Consider the following 24,201-nt stretch of genomic DNA (forward strand, 5'->3'; position numbering starts at 1 on the left):
GATAATTTTGAAATTCAGCACCTAATTAACGTTGATCCACCTTTCATTCAGTTTTAAATTAATGTTAAAACTGGTTTCACGTAGTTACAAAACATGCTATATTATTACACTTTAACAAAACTTAACATGCACCAGGTACGACAGCGCACTATGTCTTTTTAAATTTGTTAAAACTATTCGTTACGCTTCCTCAAAAAAGTGAAGACAAATTTTCAAGCTTGTAACCAAACAATAAGAACGAGATTGTCGTTTGTATCTACTATTGTTATGGACACCGACATCTTATCCGGCAGATTTTTATTTTCAATGCACAGTTTTTAAAGATGCATAATGTAAGAGCGAACTCTGTATATTACAAGTATTTTTTTATTAGCTTTCTTAGCTTCAAGTGTTATGTAAATTATTATTTAGACGTTATTGGATGCATCAAACCACCCACGCCATATAATCGGTACGTCACTTAATAAAAGGGCGGACACTCGAGCTTTCGTTCGTTGTCACGGCAATATACTTGAGGATCGGCAATTTCTTGTCAAACCCCAAACCGCCAAAATAAAGTAATTTGAATGAAATTTCCAATAGATTCCCTTTTCATTATCTATTTTTGAATTATTATAGCAAGAACGGTCAGCTATTTGTCTAAATCCTACTTAATGCCACTTTAAGTAGTGTTACTTCACAATTCAGCGCATTTCTTATACAGTTATTGTTTTCTATAGTTACCTGGTTCACAAAACACCAGATATCGCAATGATCCACCGTTTTTTTTCAAAACAATATTTTATTGAAAGGGCTTGGGGAACAGGTATGGATTGTGTATATTAGGAGGTTGTTAAATATTTTGGCCTCATTTCATTCTAATCCTATACATAAAATTCCCGGGTAATCCCCCATTTCTCACGACAAACGTTACGTTGTCTTCGTCCCGGAAACCCGTCTACTCAAATTTCGCCACACGCCCCTGATTTAGCGCAAAGGGTCATATTATACATGTCAAGGAGAGACGGTCAAATTGAAGCATGTTTTACAGCTTGCCAGAATAATGTCTCCAAATTGTTGATCCGTGGAATGATTTGTGTCCTTGTTAAAATTTTCACTTTTTCCGTCTCTCCTTGACATATATTATGACACCCTGGGCTAACTAACATTTAGCAACATCATGATATGACAATATATCAATTGATGACATTTAAAAATATTTTATATTACAAGTGGACCTTTCAGACAAAAAGTTAAAATAATAGACAACAGAAATAACATAGAACTACCGAAGAGAGATTTTCGAAAGATTTTAAAACATAAATTATAATAAAACTCGACATGAAGCTGACGAAATGTATGTTCGAACAAATAAATTCGAATGTATGACAAGGGCGTTAATTTAGAAACATTTTGAACGAATTCATTTCTTTTCTTTTAATTGACGTTTGTCATATACACATAAAAGTAACCAGACCCAGGGATAGTGGGGTGGGGGATGGGGGTGGGGGTAAGGCGTGGAGACAGACATATCTGCGGGGCCCATATTTTGTTTAGGTGGATATGGTCGGTATTCGTGCAGCAGAGCCCCTGACCCAATTCCCGATGTTCTACTCTGTTTATGCGTGGGTAAAGTTAGAAACCCTATTTTTGCGTATGGCTTTAAGGTCCTTGTACAGGTGTATGTAGGGGGTGGGACTGTCTTGCTCCGGCACATAAAATGCTCTCGGCGGGTCTGCATGTTACTCGGAAAGCGCGCTTTACGAAATACAGGATACGTAATATGTAAAATAGTCAAAAATGTCTTTTGTTTTCAATTAAACAAAATGTTTTGCCAATATTTATTTGCAATCCGGATTTCCGGAACAAATTCTGAAATTGTCTGTTGGAAATGAAATGAAAGACTTTTTTATTGCAGGGATAATTGTCAACTTTATTTCTTATCCTGTTATCAACGCCTTTACCTCAGCGGCAGCCATTACGATAGCGTTTAGTCAGCTGAAAGTAAGATGACATTATATTAATATATCACAATTCGTTAACGTTTTAATGGCCTCATTGTGTCTAAATATATAGCCATGGCTCTCACAACTTTAACAAAGGTCTCTATAATAATATCTTTTAAGTGGGCAGCCTAAACGATTGAATTTAGTGAAGATCCAGAATCTACTTTATTAACATTATGATCTGCAGGTGAAGAAAGCATAATATGTAAAACGAATGCACACGTACAACGATCATTTTACTGGACAGCTAATGTACGTTACGGACCCCTATGGATATTAACTTCCTTTGTAAAATCCATTACCCCAATTCTTCTGTCAGTACATTGAAGTTAAAATAGTGTTTTGCTCTTTTCTAAATTACCTATCATTTGCTGGGCAGTGATGCTTCGTTGATTGTGTTTAAAAAATAAATTGCAGCCCTGATTAGTTTGTTAGTCAAAATATTTGTGTATAACAGTGTTTCTTTTTCAATTATCATTTCAGCACATTTTTGGTCTGAAAAATATATCCCGAGAATTTTTACATATGGTTTATGACATATTTGCCCATATCGGTGAAACAAGGTATTTAACGTCTATAGTACTTACTTATCAACTTAAAGTTTTACACACAATTAATTATAATCTAATTATATCACTAATCAATTAAATCAAATTAAACACTTAAACATGAATTTGTCTTTTTGATGTTATTTCCGCATTGCTGTAATATAATTCATTTATTTTCAGAATTTGGGACATGACATTAGGGTTAACATGTTTATTTCTATTATTTTTTTTCAAGGTAATAATTTATTTGTATTACTATTCGGCTAATCAATTCCGTGTTAAGCCTTTCATTAAACAATCATCTACCAGTTTTCCTTCTTTATAGAAATAGAATATATTATATGTATATTTTTTATATAATATTAGAATCTTAAAATTCTTACGTTTATTATTCCTTGGCTTAATTTGGTATAGTTAGTTATAAACAGTCAGAGTAATTTATTAAAATATATAATAAAAAAGATTCTATGATTCAAGTAATTTATTCAGGTATCCATATATAAAGTGGCACCAACTTAAAATGTTCACTGGCTTACAGATTATCTGAAATAAAGATATTAATTTAATTCGTCTTATATGTACAGAAATTACGAACTTTGCAATGGAAGGACGAGAACCCTGATGATGTGAAATTATACAAAAGAATTGCCAGGAAATTTTTATGGCTCTTTGGCACAGGTTAGTAGAGAATCATTATCAAAGAAATAATTAATTAGATTTCATACAAACGCCCAATTTTAGAACGATTAGTCGACTCATTGATAGATTGTTGGTTAAAAGTATTCCACAGTTTTTCTGAAACGATCTAAATCGTATCCGGTGAGTTATAACTTTTGGAAAAATCCGTGTTGTCATCTCCGCCCCAAACTTCAACAGATCAACACCGTTGGAATTACATGGTAATAGAAAAGAAAGAAATAACGAAATGAAATGAAATGAAATGAAATGGGGGTTAACGTCCTACTGTTCTGCTCCTAAACTGGGCTAATGAAGACGGACATACGGCATACAGTGTGCTATGAGGGAAATTTTGCCCGGGCAGCGGCGCTACGGCCTACTCTTATATCGAATTCCAACTGCCAAGGGATCTTTTACGTGCACGCCAATATGTACACGGGACCTCGGTTTTTCGTCCCATCCGAACGACTAGACAGCTGTCCTTGTCAGGCCCTCCGTCCTGCATCACTGACTAGGGGAAACCACGCCGGAAAATCTGGATGAACTTTCTCGGCCAATGCAGGGATCGAACATCCGACCTGCAGGCTAGCAAACCAGCGTCTTACCCACTTAGCCACAAAATAACGACTCCATTATTCGGGCAAGCAATGCAGGGACATGAATATACATTATTAACAACAATATAGTCTTTTAACCAGAACAGATTTAAAACTTAAACACAACTTTGGATGTGCAGGGTATGAAACATATTTCTTAATTGAGATTTTATGTTCACATCTGCTGAGTCCCTGACCGATGACTAATTCTCCAAAATCAAGGCTACTCAAATACTAAATTGATCGGGAATCTTTTTTCTGTCTTACACAAAATTTACGTCCGTTGTCAGAAGAAAAATGTTCCACCCAGATTCCCCATTAGGTGGATGTCATGGCGTAAGGGTATTACAGTCAGAAATTTGGAAATTTGGCCGCACCATTAGCTAAACAATTATTTTGCCGGTTATATTTGACAGCGACAGTAATGTATTAATATATTTATATTTTAGGAGCTAATGCAGTAATAGTAATATCGGCAGCAGGGGTAGCGGCTGGCCTAATTGGTTTAAATATTAAAGATAAACTGTCTATAACTGGTGAACTTAAAGCTGGATTACCCCCTTTTAGAGTTCCCGATTTTACTCTTGAAAGTGGAAATATCACACAAAGTGCCGGTGAAATCTTTACGGTTAGTAAAACTATTCATTCAAAAATAAAACAATCAATGCAAGTAACCAATAACAAATCATCGTGGATAAATATGGCGTGCGACACACTGTAATTCTTTAAACCGGGCGAATATGAACCATTAGGTTGATAAATAGGGTTTCAGTTCAGTTAACATTCATATGACCATACACTTATCTGGAGCCACGACAATCGGTGTATTTTTTCTATAAATTAATAACGTATTTCTATTTATATGAAAGTAAAATATATACTGAGAGATTACTTCCTAGTGTAATGAATGGACCCTCAGCTAGAACTCCGCGAAGAACCTTTTGATTATTGGAAAATCCGAGGTCTACTACTCGTACATTAATTTACTTGCATGTATCATCTCCCGGATGGTTAGATATGGGAGTAACCGGAAACGCCTCTCTGTCAGGCAACTAGCAATGTAAACATAGGAGAAATAGTCTTATGGTAGAATCACAATGACTGAAGTATTTTGTTAACAAGACGGTTTTTAAACGATATTCATTAATTATGTCAAGTAATTTAATCAGTCGTCACTGTCTAATATTTCACGTTATATGTAAAATTGCTTGATTTATTAAATTCTATTAAATATCATGCTGTATTTTTGATTCTTCAGAAAATAGGAGCAGGACTTGGAATTGTACCCTTACTGGGGCTCATAGAAACAATAGCCATAGCAAAAGTATTTGGTATGTTAATTTATTGTTAAGACTTATTTTCCTTTATTCGGAACGTGAACAAAATATTTAGAATTTAAACATAATTCTTAATTACGTTATAAACATACATTATGCAAGAGGTAATTCTGCCTATTGCAGGTTTTTCTTTAGACCTGAAATGTTATATAAACTATTAATTAGACATTTATAACACGAAAGACCATAATCAACTTTCGATCCCATGTTATCTGTCCGATTTTTAGATTGGATTTGAATCCGATCTGCTGTTCAACGTCCGCTGATGGTTAAACGCAAAAGTGGATAATCGAGACTGTTAATTATCGTGACAGCGCTAACAATGACAATCGAGGCTACAAAGATTTTAAAATAAGGTTTTCTCGGCTTAGAGGGAAGCAATTTGACTGAAATTTCCCGCATATCCCCTTTACATCATCTAGTTTTTACCTATTATAGCGAGAACTACCAGCCCTTTATCTAATCTTCCACACTGTATCTTTAATAAACGGGACATAACTCTTTTTACTAAAGCCCACCTAAGAAAGCGAACCATTGTCAACATTTCCAGGAAATGATTATCAGATGCAATTTTCATTTGATATTTTGTATTCTACATGATTCTTTTAAATATTTTCAGCCAGACAAAATAACTATAGAATTAATCCTACACAAGAACTTATTGCAATAGGTACTGTCTAAATTTACATTTTCAAAATATATGATTGTTTATTAATATAATTAATATTTGCTTCTTAAACTTTGCAAATAACATTCAGATCATCAATATGTTTTAATTAGAATTTAAAGCAACAAAATATGTACTATTTTTTATTTCGTAATTCAACTTTCAGGTGTAGCTAATATTATCAGCTGTTTTTGTTCTTCTTATCCTATTACTGGTAGTTTCTCAAGGTTAGTCATCTAAATATCTAAATTCATACACTAGAAGACACTAGTAAGAGACATCTGTGGAGGTCGCGGTGGTTCAGGGAATAAGATGCTGGCTCGCAAAGCAGGAGGTTGCGGGTTCTCTCCCAGTGTTGTCCTAGAAATTTAGGCATTTTTTAGTCGTTTGGATGTGACAAAAAACCGAGGCCCCGTGTACACATTGGCGTACCGGTAAAAGAACACTTTACAGTTGGAATTAGAAATAAAATTTCCGTCATAGCACATTGTATGGCGTATGCCGGTCATGAACCCAGTTGGTACAGAAAAGTAGGAGGTTAGATTCAATTTGATTTCATTTCAAGAGATATTTACGACTTGTTATTTCTGGACAAACCTTTCAATTGCTCATGTTATTACTACCCAACGCCCTAAAACAATTTGGCCTATTTATTTTTATACTATAAAAATATATTAGACTCTATTTAATTTTTAATTCAATTTTTTTTCGTAGAACTGCTGTAAATTCTCAAAGTGGTGTTAGAACACCATTGTCGGGGGTTGTTACAGGTAAGTTACCTATTTATCTATCATGTAGGTTTTGTAGATTAATATTTTTCATATTCCTTGTGTTTAGACCAAAACCGAAGACCCTGCAATAACCCAAATACTTCGTGTTTACATAAATTAAAAATGGTAAAATAAAGATGGTAAGATTTGTAAAATGTTTTTAATTGTAGGCGCTTTGGTTTTACTGTCGCTGTATGTTTTAACACCTTTATTCTACTATATACCTAACGCTGCCTTGGCTGCAGTCATTATATCAGCTGTCTTACAGATGATTGATTATAAAATAATATTGATATTATGGAAAGCCAATAGTAAGTATATTGTTATCCAGCTGCATTTATTGTTCTATTTCATTTACGGAGAGATGTGAGTGGCTGTAGAATTACCTTATTTAATATTTTGCAATAATTCTTTTAAATTAACCTTGTATACATTTAATTTTAACGTTGTCTGATTTGTGTTATGTTTACGTTAAACATACATTATGCAAGAACAAAATCTGTCTACTGCAGGTCTTTCTTTAGGCCTTAAATGTTATATAAAATATTAATTATACATTTATTAACACGACAGGACTATAATCAAGTCTCGATGCCAACGGATGGGTCCGATTTTAAGTAGATTAGAACGATTCGGCCAATTAATGATTTAATTTAACAATGGTGAAGTGAGGCTACGCGTCGAACAAACAGTACGGTGGTTACAATCAGTGTACACATCTTGTCAAACCTTCAATGGAGTAATATCTTCCCTCAGAATAAAGTAATTTGAATGCAGTTTTCAATATATTCATTTTGCATTATCTATTTTTGAACTATTATAGCAAGAACGGTCAGCTCTTTATCTAAATCTTACATAATGCATCTTTAACGTTTCGAATGACGTGTCTTGGTGTGTTCGTGTATTAGCTGTTGGTCAATAATTACAGCGTTGTGGCTACGTAATTTGAAGTGTCATGTAACCTTGTGCTGTGTCCTATAATTTAAATAAAATGCCCTAGAATTTTTATATTTCTATTTTACAGAATTGGATTTGGGTTTATTATTAATCACCTTCATATCATCATTAGTGATTGGAATAGAGGTAAGGGAAACTCTCGTTACTGATCCATTTGACAGAGGTGTGTGTCTAATGTTTTTTGTCACGAAAAAGGCACATTTCTTTTTAGGAAGTTACAATGGCAAAATTTCTAATCCTATACATGTATGCACCTACATGAGTAGAAATAATTTCTCAGAAATTTTATCAAATTTTCGGGTATTACCCTAGATCACACCAAAGTTGACAATGTCTCCAGCCCAGACCCCCTGTGTTCAAGTGTGAACAAGTAGTGGGACCTTCACAAAGCCCAATTCCCAGTTCATCAAAAGAGTCAACAATTCAATTTTGCCAGTCTTGTTTACTCGAAACTAACAGCATCGGAGATTTAGGTTATTATCCGTAAAGCATGTACTGAAATATGTTGTTATACAGCGATTATTGTTGTGACTGTGAATCATGATAAATAATTTAAGTCGATTGAGTCAAGAAGCAAATCAGGTCTTTGATGCGACTTAAGTCGAACACGAGTTTGAATCGCTGGACTCTGCAGTATAATTATGTTTCAATAATCACTGCCTCTCGAAAATACTAAATAAAACACAGTTTCCAGTTGTTAAAGCGTTACTGTAACGTAAACGACAGGTACATACTATCAGTTATAATTCAAATATGACATCGGTGAAAGGTGAAATTAAATGAAATGAAATGAAATGAAATGGGGTTTAACGTCCTACTGTTCTGCTCCTAACCTGGGCTAATGAAGACGGGCATACGCCATACAGTGTGCTATGAGGGAAATTTTGCCCGCCAATGTGTACACGGGACCTCGGTTTTTCGTCCCATCCGAACGACTAGACAGCTTTCCTTGTCAGCCCCTCCGTCCTGCATCACTGACAAGGGAGAACCACGCCAGAAAAAATCTGGATGAACTTTCTCGGCCAATGCAGGGATCGAACACCCGACCTCCAGGCTAGCGAGCCAGCGTCTTACCCACTTAGCCACGTGATCCCCTCGGTGAAAGGTTGAGAAATCGTTAATTTATCGCTCTATTTTTTGTTACAGTATGGTATATTGGTTGGTGTTGGTTTATCAATATTAATGGTTCTTTATCCATTAGCAAGACCAAGAATCAAGGTAGGTTGTATATCTCAGTATCAAAACTAAAGCAGTTATTCTAATGACAAAAATATTTAATAAAGATTGCATGTAATATGACATTTATACATTTGGAAACAATATTTTCATTTACATATAGTATGTGCAATTGTTCGACTAAAAGATGCGTATGTTTACAAAATATACTAAAATGAAAATATAACTAAATTATTCACATGTTATAGTACACGACCCAGGAAGATATATTGGTTGTACAGCCAGATCAAGGCATGAGGTTTCCGTCAGCAGAATATATTAGTGAAACAATCATAGAACGAGCAACGACAGGTAACTTGATTCATATTTTATAAACTGGACACAGTTATAAATAATCACCGTGTTATTGAAAAATGTTATTCGTAAACACTCTATGAACTACCCCTAACCCTAGCTCATAATTTATTCTACCAAACATTCATTGTAGTTTTTACAGTGTCACAATAAAAAGTTGCCCAAAATACCGTGGTTACGAATCATCTCGTCCTTAAAAATGATCAAACTCTTTAAAAAATACACTCATCAGACAACTACGGGCGTAACGAAACTGAGTGTGTCGTCATCACAGCCATCTTGGAATGGGGACGCCAGATTATAAATCGAAATCCGCCAGTTGATCGATCCACGCCTGTGAAAGGAAGATGTTGGTCAAGTTTCATGTCGATGATACTTAAATTGGCGGATCCTTTAGTTTTTTTTCTTTGAAGAGAGTCGTCCCCATGAACAAGAAGAAGATGAATCCGGGTTCAAACAGATTTTTCCCCCATTTTGTGCACTACATGTAGTTTTAGAAATAAAAGGGCGAACAATTGAGTTAAATAAACCTTACAAACACTACCAATGACCTTAAGTGAATAATTTTATACTTTTTAGGTACGAACAACAAATCTGTAATATTTGATTTCCAACATATATCTACAATAGATTACAGTGCTGTAATGGTAAATATATCTTGTTAAATATAATAGAACCATATGTTTGTCACGAAATGACCTAGTTTGTGTCGAGTGGACGCTAAACCCCATTTCTTTCTCTCTCTTTAATCCAATTATTAAATTTCAATTTAATTATTTAAATTACAAATAGTCTCATTATCTCCTAAGTTTTAATTTAATTATAATATCATTATCTCTAATATATTTTGATTTATAAATTATAAATAGTATCATTATTTAAATTATAAATAGTATATTATTTAAACTATACATAGTATCATTATCTCTAAGCTTTAATATTATAAATTATAAATAGTATCATTATCATCTCTAAGTTTTAATTTAGTTATGCACATTATAAATAGTATCAGTACCGTGTACACAAAAGAAACGAAATGGAATGGTGTTAACGGCCTATTTTTTTGCACCGAAGATGAGCGTAGGACGATAGGTGCCATTTCATTTCAGTTCATTTCATCATTTTTTCCTTTTTTACACAATGCCTATTAATGACTGCCATTTCATTTGACTTAAAGCTGGTTTAATTTTCAAAATGTATTTTAATTTCAGTCCATAAAAAAATTAATGGCAGATTTACATCGGTTCCAGTTACAAGTTGTTTTAACCAACGTAAATGTAAGTAACTTTTATTCTAGTATTATCATAATCGTAAACCCTTTAAAATTTAGTTACTGTGTTATTGCCCTTGCCTCTATACTCGTTGCAGTGGTTACATTGAAACATGTATTTATGAATTGTTTTCAAACTGTAATGGCTTCGCCATGAGTATTTGGAATGTTGTGATTATTTACGTGTTATTTCCACCGCCTAAAACTAGTAAAACCTTCCTTGTAAACACCTCCAGAAAAACAGTTTGTAATGACTATTTATGGTTTAATCGAACCCATCGAACTTTGGTTGTTCGTAGTGTTGCATTGTGAACACATTAAAACAGCGGGTTTTATGTTGATGTTAATAAAAACTTGGGGTGAAATGGGGTTTAATCAATGCATTTCCGACATTTTATACGGCGTTATTGTCCAGGTTCTGTAAGCAAGTTATAATTAGGCCCCTTCAGTAATACATAGTTACACAGTAGAAGGTGCATATTTCATTTTAATGGTTTTAAAATTTATTATATTCTAAGTTGTAAAATACATGTATTTATATAATTCCATTCCAGTCCACAATATCTGTTGATTTAGAGAAGGCGGAGATACCCGATTTAATGATATTTTCCAATGTAGACAAGGCCTGCCAGCAGTTAAATTATACAGGTAGTTTCAATTCTATGTATTCTTGGTGTTCCCAGTAATTAATCAGAATAAATAAACCGTTTAATATTAATTAATTTTGATTCACAATAATAAAGATAGCAATTGTTTATTAGCATTTATAATAAGGGAAACTTTATTTTCGTTTTAAATAGTGTAGGGTGTCTAGACTAGCTATAATAGTAAGTGCAGGGGGACCGCACCACACAAAGACCAATGAAATAAACCCGAGGGCAAGACACACAGTATACACAGACACTACAACAAACGTGTCTATCAAATCAAAGGAATATACCCATTGACTAATCGCACACCAAGGGAGGCAATTCAAATAAACGAACAATAAGGGAGACAATTCACGAAAAGGGGGCATATTTCCAAAACGTAGTATTATAGTAGTGCACGTCACTATGTGTTTCAAGGGATCTCATTGTTATCACATTAAAGAAAATGGTTTATACTATTCAGTTCAGAGGAATGAGACAAAAATTCAAGCCATTAGTGTTGAAAATATGTAACTGTCAGGACATACACGTGCGTCCTTGTTTTCATAAGAACAGAGGGAGAACTTAACGATGAATGAAATGAAATGGAATGGCGTCCTACTGTTTTGCTCCGAACTGGGCTAATGAAGAGGGGCATACGCCATATAGTGTGCTATGAGGGAAATTTTGCCCGGACAGCGGCACTACGGGCTACTCTTATATCGAATTCCAACTTTCAAGGGATCTTTTACGTGCACGCCAATGTGTACACTGGACTTGGGGTTTTCGTCCCATCCGAACGACTAGACAGCTGTCCTTGTCAGGCCCTAGCGGTGAATTATAGAAAGAAGAATTGTAAATGATGTCAACGAACTTGACAATAGTTTGACAAGTTAAAACGCCCAAAAAACGCTAAGAACACCGAGGACGATAATCCAGATAACATTTCGAAAAGCGCTATAATCGTTATTATTAACAATGTAGGAATATAAATAGATACCCTATCCAGTTTGCTATAAATAGTGGCGGCTATCGACCCATTTTACTATAAATAGTGACGGTTGTCGATCTATGGAAAGATTGCAAAATCACATTCTAATATAGGAGCAAATTTCGTGTCAGCGATATCACTACTGTGGAAGCAGACCTTAAACGACCAGCTACTACTACTACCTGACACCACTCTTATTTAGTTAGACCTATTATATTGAATAATCTTATCAGGAACAATTTATTTCTTCTTTTCCAGAACCAACAGATATTGCAGTTATTCATCTATAATTATCCGATGTTGTACTAGAAGCCATTCCACATTTAGGTGCTATATCAGATTTAGATCTGTTGTTGAAAAAGTTTTAATTTCATATATTGTATATACGTTAGCACGAACTAAGCATTATCAAGAGTAATAGTAGTTTCCTCTTGAAATTTAGTTTTGTACTAAAATCAAGGACCATAAAATTCTAAATTATCAGCTACTTAGCTATATGTTGAAGCAGCTGCTGTGCCGAAGGAATGCTTTATCTAGGAAGACCTGATCCAATTTTTCATCCATATGCAGCATTCATATAGGAAGTTATATTGTACATTTGTGTGATTCTTGTGCAAACACCACTTCTGTAAAATATTAATACTGTTCATTTTAAACTATTTTAAAGAATACACAACATTACTAATTACAAACCATACGTCCATAGAAACTACAGTTTCCCGAAAACCACATGAACACGATAGAGGTCAGATTTCTTGAAGTCAAATCAACCTTATCAAATTTGGTCAATATCCAAGTTTTCCTTTATGGATAAGCTGCTTTCAAGTGATAGCTGCTGTGTGGGCGTATTTCCACTATCTTCTTTATGTATTAGAGGTGCCGTAATTACTAACTGTTGTAAAGCAGGTATCGTAAATTTATTATTTTAAGATATAACGGGTTATATAATAAACTAATGGCATTTATTTCCACTGGTAATTGCTAGTAGTTAATTCGCAAATATTGTGAAATTTACAGTGTTGGATGACAAATGGTTTAATGTAATGTATCAGGGAGGACATATTGCACAATGTATTTACAAAACATTAGAAGCTAACGCGGTTGACATTTACAAAATACGTTCTGTTTATGCTGTTCTTTAAAATGTTTATAAATCCATGTAATTAATAGAACATGTTTGAACAGTACTGAATATTTTTTTATTAATTAAGTTATGTTTTTCAATTTTTCAATGACATTGTAACTTTTTTTTTTGTATAAATGCATTGCGTAATAATTTGTAATACGACACTATTGTGTTTGTTAATGTGTCAATTTTTGTTATATTCCAATCCTTTATCAAATATGCACAAATTGTTTTATGCCACTGTTAATACATATTCTGTAATCCATTGATTTATTAAGTATGCTTTTAACATTTTACATAACACGCAGAGTTTATGTTAACAAGTTCATTGTTCAGGTTTATAATATTTTTTTATCTTTGACATTGTATTGTATATATCCAGGTATTTTTTTATATATATGTCCTAATTTTTAAATGCACAAATCATACTTCAAAACTGAACAGGAAGAACCCTTTTGGTTTAATTGAAAAATGGAAATTTTGATTTGATCAAACGTATTTTGGAGATGAAAATGTTAATACATTACGTCTGTAGAATAAGTGCACGTTGAACACAATCGATTTTCATTTTACAAATCGACAATTTAAGTTAAAAATAGAAGACAAACTTAAGGCCAAGATAGATTATTTCTACAAGACTTTCCACATTCCCTGCTTGAACTAACGAGATGGAAACCAGTTTCACGAAGCGTCGGCAAGGTTACATACGCTTAGCATGGTATATTCGACTTAACTGTGAACGTTATCCTTACATGCGCATAGTTAAACGGGGCACCAGTCAACCCAATTGAACACAACTTATGCGGCTTTAATCCAAAGGGATTCTTCTCCTTTGAACATTATACATTTGTAAATAAAATATTTTCTCTATAACTGATCTTATTTTCTAATGTTTCTCATCGGTATAGGCAGGTAAGAGACCCCCCGACCTGTGGAAAAAATGACTTTTTGTGATGGGGTATGTGCATAGTAATCCAAGAAAACAATTCACCGCAATCCACGTTTTTTATGGACGATATAGTTTTGGTTTCCAGCCTCAATATGCACGACGTTTGTAAAATCACCTTATGTAAGTTAAAGGAGCTAAATCGCTAATACTTAGGACCCAGAAATTGACGCAAATGGGTTGCAACGCATATAATAATGTAATCTGATTGTATATGAACTGATTTACATTCAACTGTTTCCGTTTTGACTCTTAATTTCAAATCAGTTAGGTCCAGCGAAATACGGCATGAGTCTCGACCGAATAGAAATTTCTAGCGTCTGGTTATTCCAGTCAATTGCGCACGCTCTCCAGATAAGTTATGGCGTCGCCGTATGGCATGAGTTGTGGAATATGTCTAGCCTGGCTCTTTCGTGTACCAATGGTAAAATGTATATTTTGTCTTAAATATTGGATATTAGAAGCCTACCTTCCCCCGGTAAGATAAAAACATCAATGTTGATTTGAATTGACAAATAGTTCGTGTTTTTAACGTGTAAGACTTTGGATGCTATTGAGTTAAAGACTTAGCTAATTTAATCTCAAATTTGCGCAACCTACATGCATTATTAAATTGTAAGTAACCATAAAAGCACTCAACACCATAATTATATTCTTGCAACTATTAATATGTACGATATTCGTCTGATTTGGTAGGACTATCTGTCACTGAATGGTATGCTGATGCCAACGTGTAATTGACGAGTTTTTATTTACTTTGTGGGCACGGTTGGTCTGAGATTGGTGGTCCGATTTGTTATGGTGATACTGCTTAGTGTGGGTTGGTTTCCTATAAAATGGAGTTTGAAGGAATTTGTTTTTATTTATACTTGTGGGCACGGTTGGTCTGAAATTGGTGGTTCGATTTGTTATGGTGATACTGCTTAGTGTGGGTTGGTTTCCTATAAAATGGAGTTTGAAGGAATTTGTTGTTCTAGAAGGGGGGGGGGGGCGTAGCTATTGTCTCTTTATGTTTCCATGTTGAACTTATGGTGTGTGTTAAGGTGGTCAAGTAAGGAATGGGGGTCGAGCTTACAGTCGAAGTTACTTCCTGGTCCTAACTTGCATAGTCATTTCTCAATACTAGCTATACAATCTTCATGGATTTTATGTTCGGATGTGGATACAAACTTGTGTTCGAATGATAGAAGATTGATCTGATCATCTATTAGGAGTTTACGTTTGCTAAGATTGATAATAGTTTTGGTAACATATCCGTTCTGAGATGTTTTAAACGGTTACTTGGTTGTTGAATTTTAGTTGGTTGATCTTCTTGGCTTGGTGTTTTTTTTCACAAGGATGAATAGTTTGGCACTGGCTTCAATCTGTTGCGAGGAAGGTTATATGTATCAGAAGCTGGAGGCGACCTGGTTAAATTTCCACTCGACATTTTGGGTCTAACAAATGGTTCTACTTTATTTTAATAATTCGCTTGCGAGTAGGGGTCTTTAGCAGTGGGAGGAAACCGGAGGACCCGGAAAAACCCCTCGAGGTTGGACAGGGGACCCTACTGCTTGTCACGTACACCCGAGGAATCGAAACCACGCCAGTTGACTCAATGATACAACGCGCACACGCTAACCCAACTTCCTCTTCTGGATTAGAATTGGATTCTTCTGACCAGGGCTCATTATCAGAATCACTAAGTTCACCAAGAGATGCAGTGCCAACTTCGCATTCGTTCGCAAGATATAGAGTTACAGTAAGCGCTGTTAGACAATTAATGTTGGGAACGGTTCGATTTACAGTTTGTTCTCTCCCCATTGCAGGAGTACCTCACCACTGATGATGCTTGGAAGTGGCCATTTATTATTATTATTCATCTTCTACATGTATAGCGCTTCATTATATCCGGTGATATTTCTAAGCGCTTAACAAATGTCACATCACAGCTTGTAGTAATATTTAAACAAGCGTGTTTTTAACAACGATTTAAATTTAACAAAAGTTGAAACTTTCTCTGTCATTCGTTGCTTGAAAAAGACGAGAGAACCCTCGTCGAAATAAATCCATATAGTTGTGTCACGTGTTAAGCTGATACCATGTTTATGAATAATTTTCCCAAGTGGACGTACATACAGTAAGAAAAGAAGTGGACCTACTACCGATCACTGTGGTTTAGATACAGAGTTGCTACTATGAATATGACCACAATGTCTTCTGTCAGTTAGATAAGACTTCAACCAATGAGGGTTTTCGGGTACATTTCATACGTTAGTCATGTGTTTATACATTAGTCATATGTTAATGTACATCAGGTTTTGACGTCGAACAATTAGATTTCTGGCGGGTGTACAATAACAATAACCAGTGTTATGCGGTCAGTTATTCTGGCTTAGCCTTTGGGTGATGCAATTAAGACGATAAACATTTTGCATCAAGTTTTGAGTGGTAGTAAATGATCTAGTCTAGTTTAGCTTTTGGGGTGGGGCAGTTAAGGACGTCTAGCGGGGGTTCCTTCCGGATGGAAATGTCTGGCGACGGCCATTCTTGATATAAATATGCTCAATATTATTCAACAACTTCCATGCGGTTAGTGATTAAGCTAATCTAAATTATCTTTTTAGGGTGGGGCAATTAGGGAGGTCGCGACAATTAGAATTTCCTGACTAGAATTAGAGTTTACACAAATCTAACGATAATGATTTTATCGATGGGCAAATAGAGGGAAAGCATTGTGGCGCGGAAAAGCATTTGTGGATTTTATAAATCCCAAAACAAGAAAGCCAGTAACATTTCCATAAAAAGCAAGAATCATTTTTTTTCCAAAGCTCACGTAAATCTGAAATTCTCCTACCAGCCTAGTAGTGTGTGCAGTGCATTTCCATATATCTGATGTAATCGGTTTCGACTTGGAAACCGTTCTTGACGTCTTACTATAATAATTGAACTTTGGTTTTCACCCAAAACACGTGGCATATGCGTGTTAAGATAGACCCGAAAGCCTCGGTGTGTATAACTAATCTGGTTCATGTTGATAGAATTGCCCGACTGCAGTTTAAATAAACCCTTCGTTTAGATAAATCAAAATAACACATGGCTGTGGACAAGGAGGAGAGGGGTGATATAGGCCATGTCTGTTCCCTGACGGCATTTTGCACACAGGGTTCATCTTCAAGACATACCCATACTTCACGACACATACGACTATCTCCTACACAATTTCCACCCGTCTGCGTTTGAATTTGATCCTCGGACCCCCGGATACAGCCCCACAAAGTAACCTAGCTGTCAAAGTCATTCTACTCATTTAGAGATATACAGTGCCAACAGCTAATGTTTTATTAACCAAAAGGTAGACCATCAACATCGCGGATAGGTCCCCTGTATATTTATCTAAACGAAAAGCTACCCATGCAAAACTCGGTCTCTAATTTAAATCGGTGGGACTTCTCTTTGAAACACTGTGCCAATATAGTACAATTGCTCAAGACTTTGAAATAGGATAGGTGGGGTTTAGTTGCTTGGTGCAGTGAATATCGCGGGTTTTCGAAGAGTTAAGATGTGCTTATAGGTAAACGTGCTATTATAAACGTTGACTGATTTATTGTGATCCATCCATCAGAAAAATTATTAGCAAAGCTGCCAAAAATTTGTACAAAAAATACTGATGTTTAAATATAATATCCTGTTACTGAAAGATCTATTGACAATACAATCCAGAGCCTAACAGTTTCATTATTATCCTTGATATTTAACTTTCCAGAATATAAATGGATGTTTAGATCTGTGTGGGCGTTGCGGTTTTGGATATGTAATTGATATCACAGTTTCCAGAACAGAAATTGTAGTTCGCCAATACTGTGTGACTGGATCATAAACAAGGCAGTTATGTTCTATGATGCCAAAAATTACACGTCCTGCAGACAGTATTTCTGACAGATAGATAATTATTTTGAAAGGTGCAGACCTTTACCACGTATAACTACCAAAGAACGAAATGTTACTAAACCGGTTGTTTTGGATTCTATTTTTGGTTGTAAAATGTTTAGCTGGTACTGATTTGGATACAGACAGACTGTTTAAGGACAAAGTGTATCCACTGAACCCGCGTATTCGTCCATTAAAAGAACAATCAGAGACACTGGTTGTCTATTTCAGATTAAATATTATGGCCATAATAGATTTTGATGAAACGTTACAAAAACTGTCAACAATTTCGTGCCTGGAATTAAAATGGAGAGACGAGCTCATTGCTTGGAACGCCAGTGACTATGGCGGAGTGACGCACATCTCTCCTGATTCAGATGATATATGGCGACCACTTCCTACAGCCACGTACTCGATTGATGACAGTAATCCAATAGGTCAAGGATTTATAGAAATACATGTCAACAACATCGGCGACGCAACTTGGTATCCGAAAGTTAACTTAAAAACGTTTTGTGAAATAGATACATCTAAATATCCATTTGATACACAAACGTGTAGACTTGATTTTTCTCATAGGGGATCAGTAAATGGTGGTGGAGTAACATTCAAGACTTACAATGGTGGAATTTCTGAAAGTGATTTTTGTAACAATGGAGAATGGCAATTGGTAGGTTCGTCTGCACGTGATTATGAAGCGGAAATTAGTAATGGAGAAATATTAGAAAACCACATAGAGATAGTCATTACCATTAAACGACGTCCATCAATAATTGTGTTAACGGTAATACTGCCCGTTTTACTATTGTCCTTCACCAAGATCTGTGCGTTCATCATACCAGCGAGCAGTGGCGAGAAATTGTCATTTTCGATCACAATTTTATTGTCTATGGCCATATATATGTCCTCAATTAATTCTGTCATGCCCGAAACAACTGACGAAATTTCATACCTTGCTATCTACATTTCTTCTGAACTCATCCTTAACTCATTGGTCGTACTGATGTCAAGTATAAGTCTGGCTATCTACCACCAAGAAACCAATGAAAATGACAGCGCAAACACACTGAACCGACTGATTCATTGTTTGACACGTAGAGCCACAACAGAATCCATATACAACATTAAAGATAGCAGTACCTCTCGTTCAATTAGTCGAAAGTTTGATAACATATGTCTGTGGATAGTGTTGGGAATAACCATATTTGTAATGTTGATATTTGTCTTTGCAATATTTGTGTGGGATTGAGAATATTTAAGGTTCTATATATTATGGAAAGCCTAATGAATGATCAATAGGAAAAACTTTATAAAGAATCAGTTAACGTGTAGTATGTTTAGGAGACTGGGGTTATGCTGGGAGAAGAAAGACTGAAGAAAATAACCCGAGAAAAAGAATAACCGAGGCCGAGGGTTTTTTCTGAAGACTTTCTTCCCCAGCATAACCGAAGCCGATGATTTTATCTTTCTTATAAACTGTCTATGTTTACATGGTGTTATGCTGGGGGAAGAATGACTGAAGAAAATAACCCGAGAAAAAGAACAACCGATGCCGAGGGTTTTTTCTGAAGTCTTTCTTCCCCAGCATAACCGAAGTCGATGATTTTATCTTTCTTATAAACTGTCTATGTTTACATGTACGTAAAATTAGAATATCCCAGAATTCCAGTAAGGAAAACCTAATATCATGTTTTCTTATGGACAAAAACCCTACCCTGGAAAAATAACCCGTTACAGGTTTAAAGAAAAATTCTCAGAAGAATAACCCCAAATCCCCCTGTATATCTTTCAGACCGCAGGTTATTCCGGGCATAGAATATACGCCAAAGATCGAATAGATTTACCGTTATATGTTTAGAATATTAATTAAAGTAGTGTCTGACAATAACGAGTCCGTCTCTTTTTGCTTTCAAGTCAGAATAAATCGAATAAAAAAATAACCTCCCCACCTTTGTATTGTATCTGCAATATTTTCATTGACTGCAGTGCCCTAATATAATAAGGATTCGGGTTTTCTTTCTAACTTACATGAACAGATCGGTTTCCAAACTTACCGGAACGCTGTCTTTCTTGCATTAATTAAACCGGTCCTTTTTCATGTGGTATAATTGTATTGCTAGGACCTCAAAATGTATGTTTAAACACCCAAAAATTTGATCTTAACTGGTTCAGATATAAGTATACCGATTTTATTTTTTCGAACATGGATAATGTTCTCTTTATTGAGTTAATGTAGGTTTAAACACTAAGTTGCGACCTTAAGTGGTTTAGAAGCCGAGACCTAGCTTTCTGCATAGCGAAAGTTTTGAAGATCCGAGAAATGTGCCATACCACATCCATCAAGTTTTCTCCTAGCTGCATGAATTAAAGGACAATATTGGTGCTAGTCATTATCACATATGTAATAGAGCTGGTTAAACACATTCCATATATAATTGTCCCCCGCCTTTCGAAGAAAGCAGGGGACTATTAAAATGGGTTCGTCCGTCTGTCTGTCCGTCCGTCACACTTTTTGGGACACAATAACTCTCTTCCTAATTGAGCTAGAATGTTCAAACTTGGTGTATGTGTTTATTAGGTCAATGCCTTGATGGAGTTCGAAGATGAGCATTTTCCGCTTAGGGTAAGCAGAGATAAGCAATTTGATTGGTTGATGCTTTGGGACACGATAACTCTCTTCCTAATTGGGCTAGAATGTTCAAACTTGGTGTATGTGTTGATTAGGTCAATGCCTTGATGGAGTTCGAAGATGAGCATTTTCCGCTTAGGGTAAGCAGAGATAAGCAATTTGATTGGTTGATGCTTTGGGACACGATAACTTTTAATTGAGCTAGAATGTTCAAACTCGGTGTATGTGTTTATTAGGTCAATGCCTTGATGGAGTTCGAAGATGAGCATTTTCCGCTTAGGGTAAGCAGAGATAAGCAATTTGATTGGTTGATACTTTTGGGCACGATAACTCTCTTCCTAATTGAGCTAGAATGTTCAAACTTGGTGTATGTGTTGATTAGGTCAATGCCTTGATGGAGTTCGAAGATGAGCATTTTCCGCTTAGGGTAAGCAGAGATAAGCAATTTGATTGGTTGATGCTTTGGGACACGATAACTTTAGTTCTAATTAAGTGAGATTGATGAAACTTGGTGTATAGTTTCATTACAGTAATACCTTGACTAAGTTTGATAATGAGCATTTTCTGCTCAGGGTAAGCAGAGCGATACGCAATTTGATTGGTCGAGACTTTGGAAAACAATAACTCTCCTACTTTGATTGTTAGACTATAAGTAAAGATATACTGTTTGATTGTTCAATACTTTGTAAAAGATAATTTGTGATAAATTTATATGTGTCCTCTAATTATTTTCCTATTTCGGCGGGGGACATCAGCCTCACTGTTGGCTTGTTTTAACACAAAGATCATTGCTACGATAGCTGAGTAATACAGGTTTCCTGAATCGGAAGTGACGAACGTGTTAAATTAGTTCTATCACATATGTGATAATGATTGACACCAACACCAATATTGTCCTTTAAAATAATAGTTACATTTTAATTTCAAAATGATCGACCCACGCCCCGCTCCTTGTTTGAGTTCTACTTGAATTCCCCAAACCCAAAACAAGCGGTTGCCATACACTATTTATTCGCCCATGGAGCTTAGTGAAGTTCAATAGGTTTCATCCTGTCAGGTTCCCAAAAATCATTCAAGCTCATTGCTGACGGATATACCAACGGACAATGATGAAACTAGATGGGGGTTAATGTTCCCAGCTGAAAATGTAATAAGTAATCACTGGTTCACACTAAATTTGAAAAGAAATATCTTCAAAACCCTTGCCCCTATACCATTAAAATGAAAGTGCGGACGGATATGGACCAGACAACTATGAAAGAGGAATTTAATGTCTGTTCCGCACACACATCAATCTCGTCAGAGATATTTAACTTAAGTTTCATCTAAATACGAGGAAAAGTGTACCCCCTCTGTAATGTCCAAATTATTGCATTCGGTATTTACAATGTGAATTGAAATTTGAGTTACTCGTGTACAATTTCAGTAATGAGAGTCTAATTGACCTAGTCTTTATTCTCTATTAAGATGTTATTATTGTATAATCACGTCTATTGTCTTGGTGATTGTTGATGATTATGGGATGTGACCGAAGCATGGCGTGGCGGGCAACAATGTCCCCACCGGCTTCGAAACCGTTTTTCCCCGCATGGTTGTGGTAAATATGTGAATCGTGAATTAATTAAACTTTTGTGAATATGATCAGTGAATCCCCGTGAACATTTTGTGAGCAGTTAATTATGTGGTGAACTCTTAATTTCTGTAATTTACTCATTCTAGTGAAAATCGTGAACATGTGACTTTCTTTCGTGAGTAGGCTAATTTGTGAACTTTTCATATTTATATGATTACGTGAACCTTGAACTAAGATATTTTATATGTTTGTGATTTGTCTACTGTTAACGGTAATTTGTTGATCAATATATTGACATTTATTATTTAAAATTGGTGTTTTCTTATGGTGTCATATACAGTAAATGATTTACGGAAGTTGCAAAGCTGAAAGGGACAACCAGCACCACGACAGGCCCGTGAAACGTCGAAACGGAATCTTGCCCACGACCACGTCACCCATACCCTCATCCGGACCTAAGATATAACGCAGGACATGTTTTAAATTAAGTGATGATTGAACCCCAAAGCCTGCGTATAAACGTTTGAAAGAATTACACGGATCGATTACAGTTCTTAAAATAATAACCCCTCGAGATGCCTGAAATATGACGCTTAAGCATTAGCGGCTCGATGTAGTGAACATCACTTCCGCTATTCAGTCACGAGTTTCCGAAGAATTACAGGAGACACCCGCTTAACGATATACGTCGTACTATTATAAACGTTGAATTATACGAAGGGTGGCTGATAAGTTCTAAGCCTATTTGTGAAAGTCGATGGTTTCCATTTATTTTTCTACACACTCCCCTTAGAGGTGTACGCACTTTTGCCGGCGATGATGCAAAGCCTGGATTCCGTTTCCATTTATTTTTCTACACACTCCCCTTAGAGGTGTACGCACTTTTGCCGGCGATGATGCAAAGCCTGGATTCCGTTCAGGAAATTTTCTTCAGCCACAGGTGGAAGTCTGACGGGGCAAAAATGATCATGATCTGCTTCAAAACGGCGCAGATTGCCCTGGACGTCAGTAATCTGACACATTTCTGATTCGCAGTCAAGAACTTTTTGGCATCCCTCTTGCAGAATTTATTCCCATCCCTAACTTGTAAGTGATAATATGCCCAACCCTGCCCCGAAAGATGAAAAATAACATCACTGGCAATATGTCGAGTGGTCGATCGGCTATCATCATGTCATGCACCCGTGTAATGTTTTCATGTATGGTTGCTGTTGATGAACTCACAGGTCATCGTCAAGTCTGTCTGCCACGCTTAAATTCCACAGCCCACTTCTTTACTGTGAAAAAGGAAGGGATATCATCCTTTAAAGTGGAGATCATGCCGGCATGTATCTGTGTTTGGGGTTAGTCCTGTTAGGTGGCAAGTACTTGATGACTGTCCAAAGCCAGTTTTGTCCATTTTGGTGATTCCAATGGTTAGGTTCACAAGATGGCCTGGTACGAAGAAGACAATAATAACACTACAGTTGCAGTTCTTATGTCTATGATTCATTCAATGATTGTACTTGTTGGTGGCAAAAGTTTGTTTCGGCCCAAATGATCTATCCTTTTCAGACTTAGAACTTTTCAGCCAGCCCTCGTATGTTGTAATCCATCGACCAGAAACATAATTCAAAGATTACTAACAAAACTTTACATATTGATTTTTAAATGTAATATCCTGTTACTGAAAGGTCTATTTGCAATACAATTCAGGGTTTAATAGTTTTAAATGATCGGTTATTTGTGTATTTAAATCATGGCAACACACTTTCCAGAATAGAATTTGAAAGTTCATCATAACTGGCGTTGCATTTTTACTATTGCGACAGTGTTCTGTGGTGCCCTAAATTGTCACAAACAACAAAATCAACTATCGCTGATGAATACACGCCCTGTGGACAATAATTCTTACCGATAAACAATTTACCGAAAGGTGCGAACCGTGGTCAGGTATCACACGACAAAGAAAATTATCTAATAGTTTTAAATGATAGTTTTAAATGATCCGTTTTATTTTTGTATTTAAATCATGGCGACATACTTTCGTCATAACCTGGGAATATTCGCTAGACCGCTAA

The 24,201-nt window shown here is 35.7% G+C and overlaps 2 protein-coding genes across 3 annotated transcripts in view; both read left to right on the forward strand.

Moving 5' to 3' along the window:
• LOC126823891 (sodium-independent sulfate anion transporter) overlaps positions 1-13,957 on the forward strand; it is a 37,442-nt gene extending 23,485 nt beyond the window's left edge. For both annotated transcript variants that reach the window (XM_050552949.2, XM_050552950.2), the window contains exons 5-21: positions 1,898-1,983; positions 2,469-2,548; positions 2,714-2,768; positions 3,118-3,211; positions 4,257-4,435; positions 5,066-5,138; positions 5,764-5,814; positions 5,978-6,038; positions 6,526-6,581; positions 6,752-6,892; positions 7,606-7,664; positions 8,685-8,756; positions 8,963-9,065; positions 9,648-9,715; positions 10,280-10,345; positions 10,893-10,986; positions 12,217-13,957. In XM_050552949.2, the coding sequence (XP_050408906.1) occupies positions 1,898-1,983; positions 2,469-2,548; positions 2,714-2,768; positions 3,118-3,211; positions 4,257-4,435; positions 5,066-5,138; positions 5,764-5,814; positions 5,978-6,038; positions 6,526-6,581; positions 6,752-6,892; positions 7,606-7,664; positions 8,685-8,756; positions 8,963-9,065; positions 9,648-9,715; positions 10,280-10,345; positions 10,893-10,986; positions 12,217-12,248 (1,370 nt within the window). In that variant the 3' untranslated portion in view covers positions 12,249-13,957. The remainder of the gene's footprint in view (positions 1-1,897; positions 1,984-2,468; positions 2,549-2,713; positions 2,769-3,117; positions 3,212-4,256; positions 4,436-5,065; positions 5,139-5,763; positions 5,815-5,977; positions 6,039-6,525; positions 6,582-6,751; positions 6,893-7,605; positions 7,665-8,684; positions 8,757-8,962; positions 9,066-9,647; positions 9,716-10,279; positions 10,346-10,892; positions 10,987-12,216) is intronic.
• Positions 13,958-18,453: 4,496 nt separating this feature from the next.
• Positions 18,454-18,876, forward strand: LOC126824307 (CHRNA7-FAM7A fusion protein-like; the record flags this gene model as incomplete). Its single annotated transcript, XM_050553506.2, has 2 exons — positions 18,454-18,540; positions 18,730-18,876. Coding segments are annotated over 2 exons (234 nt in total), but the record flags the coding sequence as incomplete, so codon positions are not given.
• Positions 18,877-24,201: the final 5,325 nt, after the last annotated feature.

This window comes from Patella vulgata, chromosome 6, assembly GCF_932274485.2.
Source record: "Patella vulgata chromosome 6, xgPatVulg1.2, whole genome shotgun sequence".
Taxonomy (NCBI): domain Eukaryota; kingdom Metazoa; phylum Mollusca; class Gastropoda; family Patellidae; genus Patella; species Patella vulgata.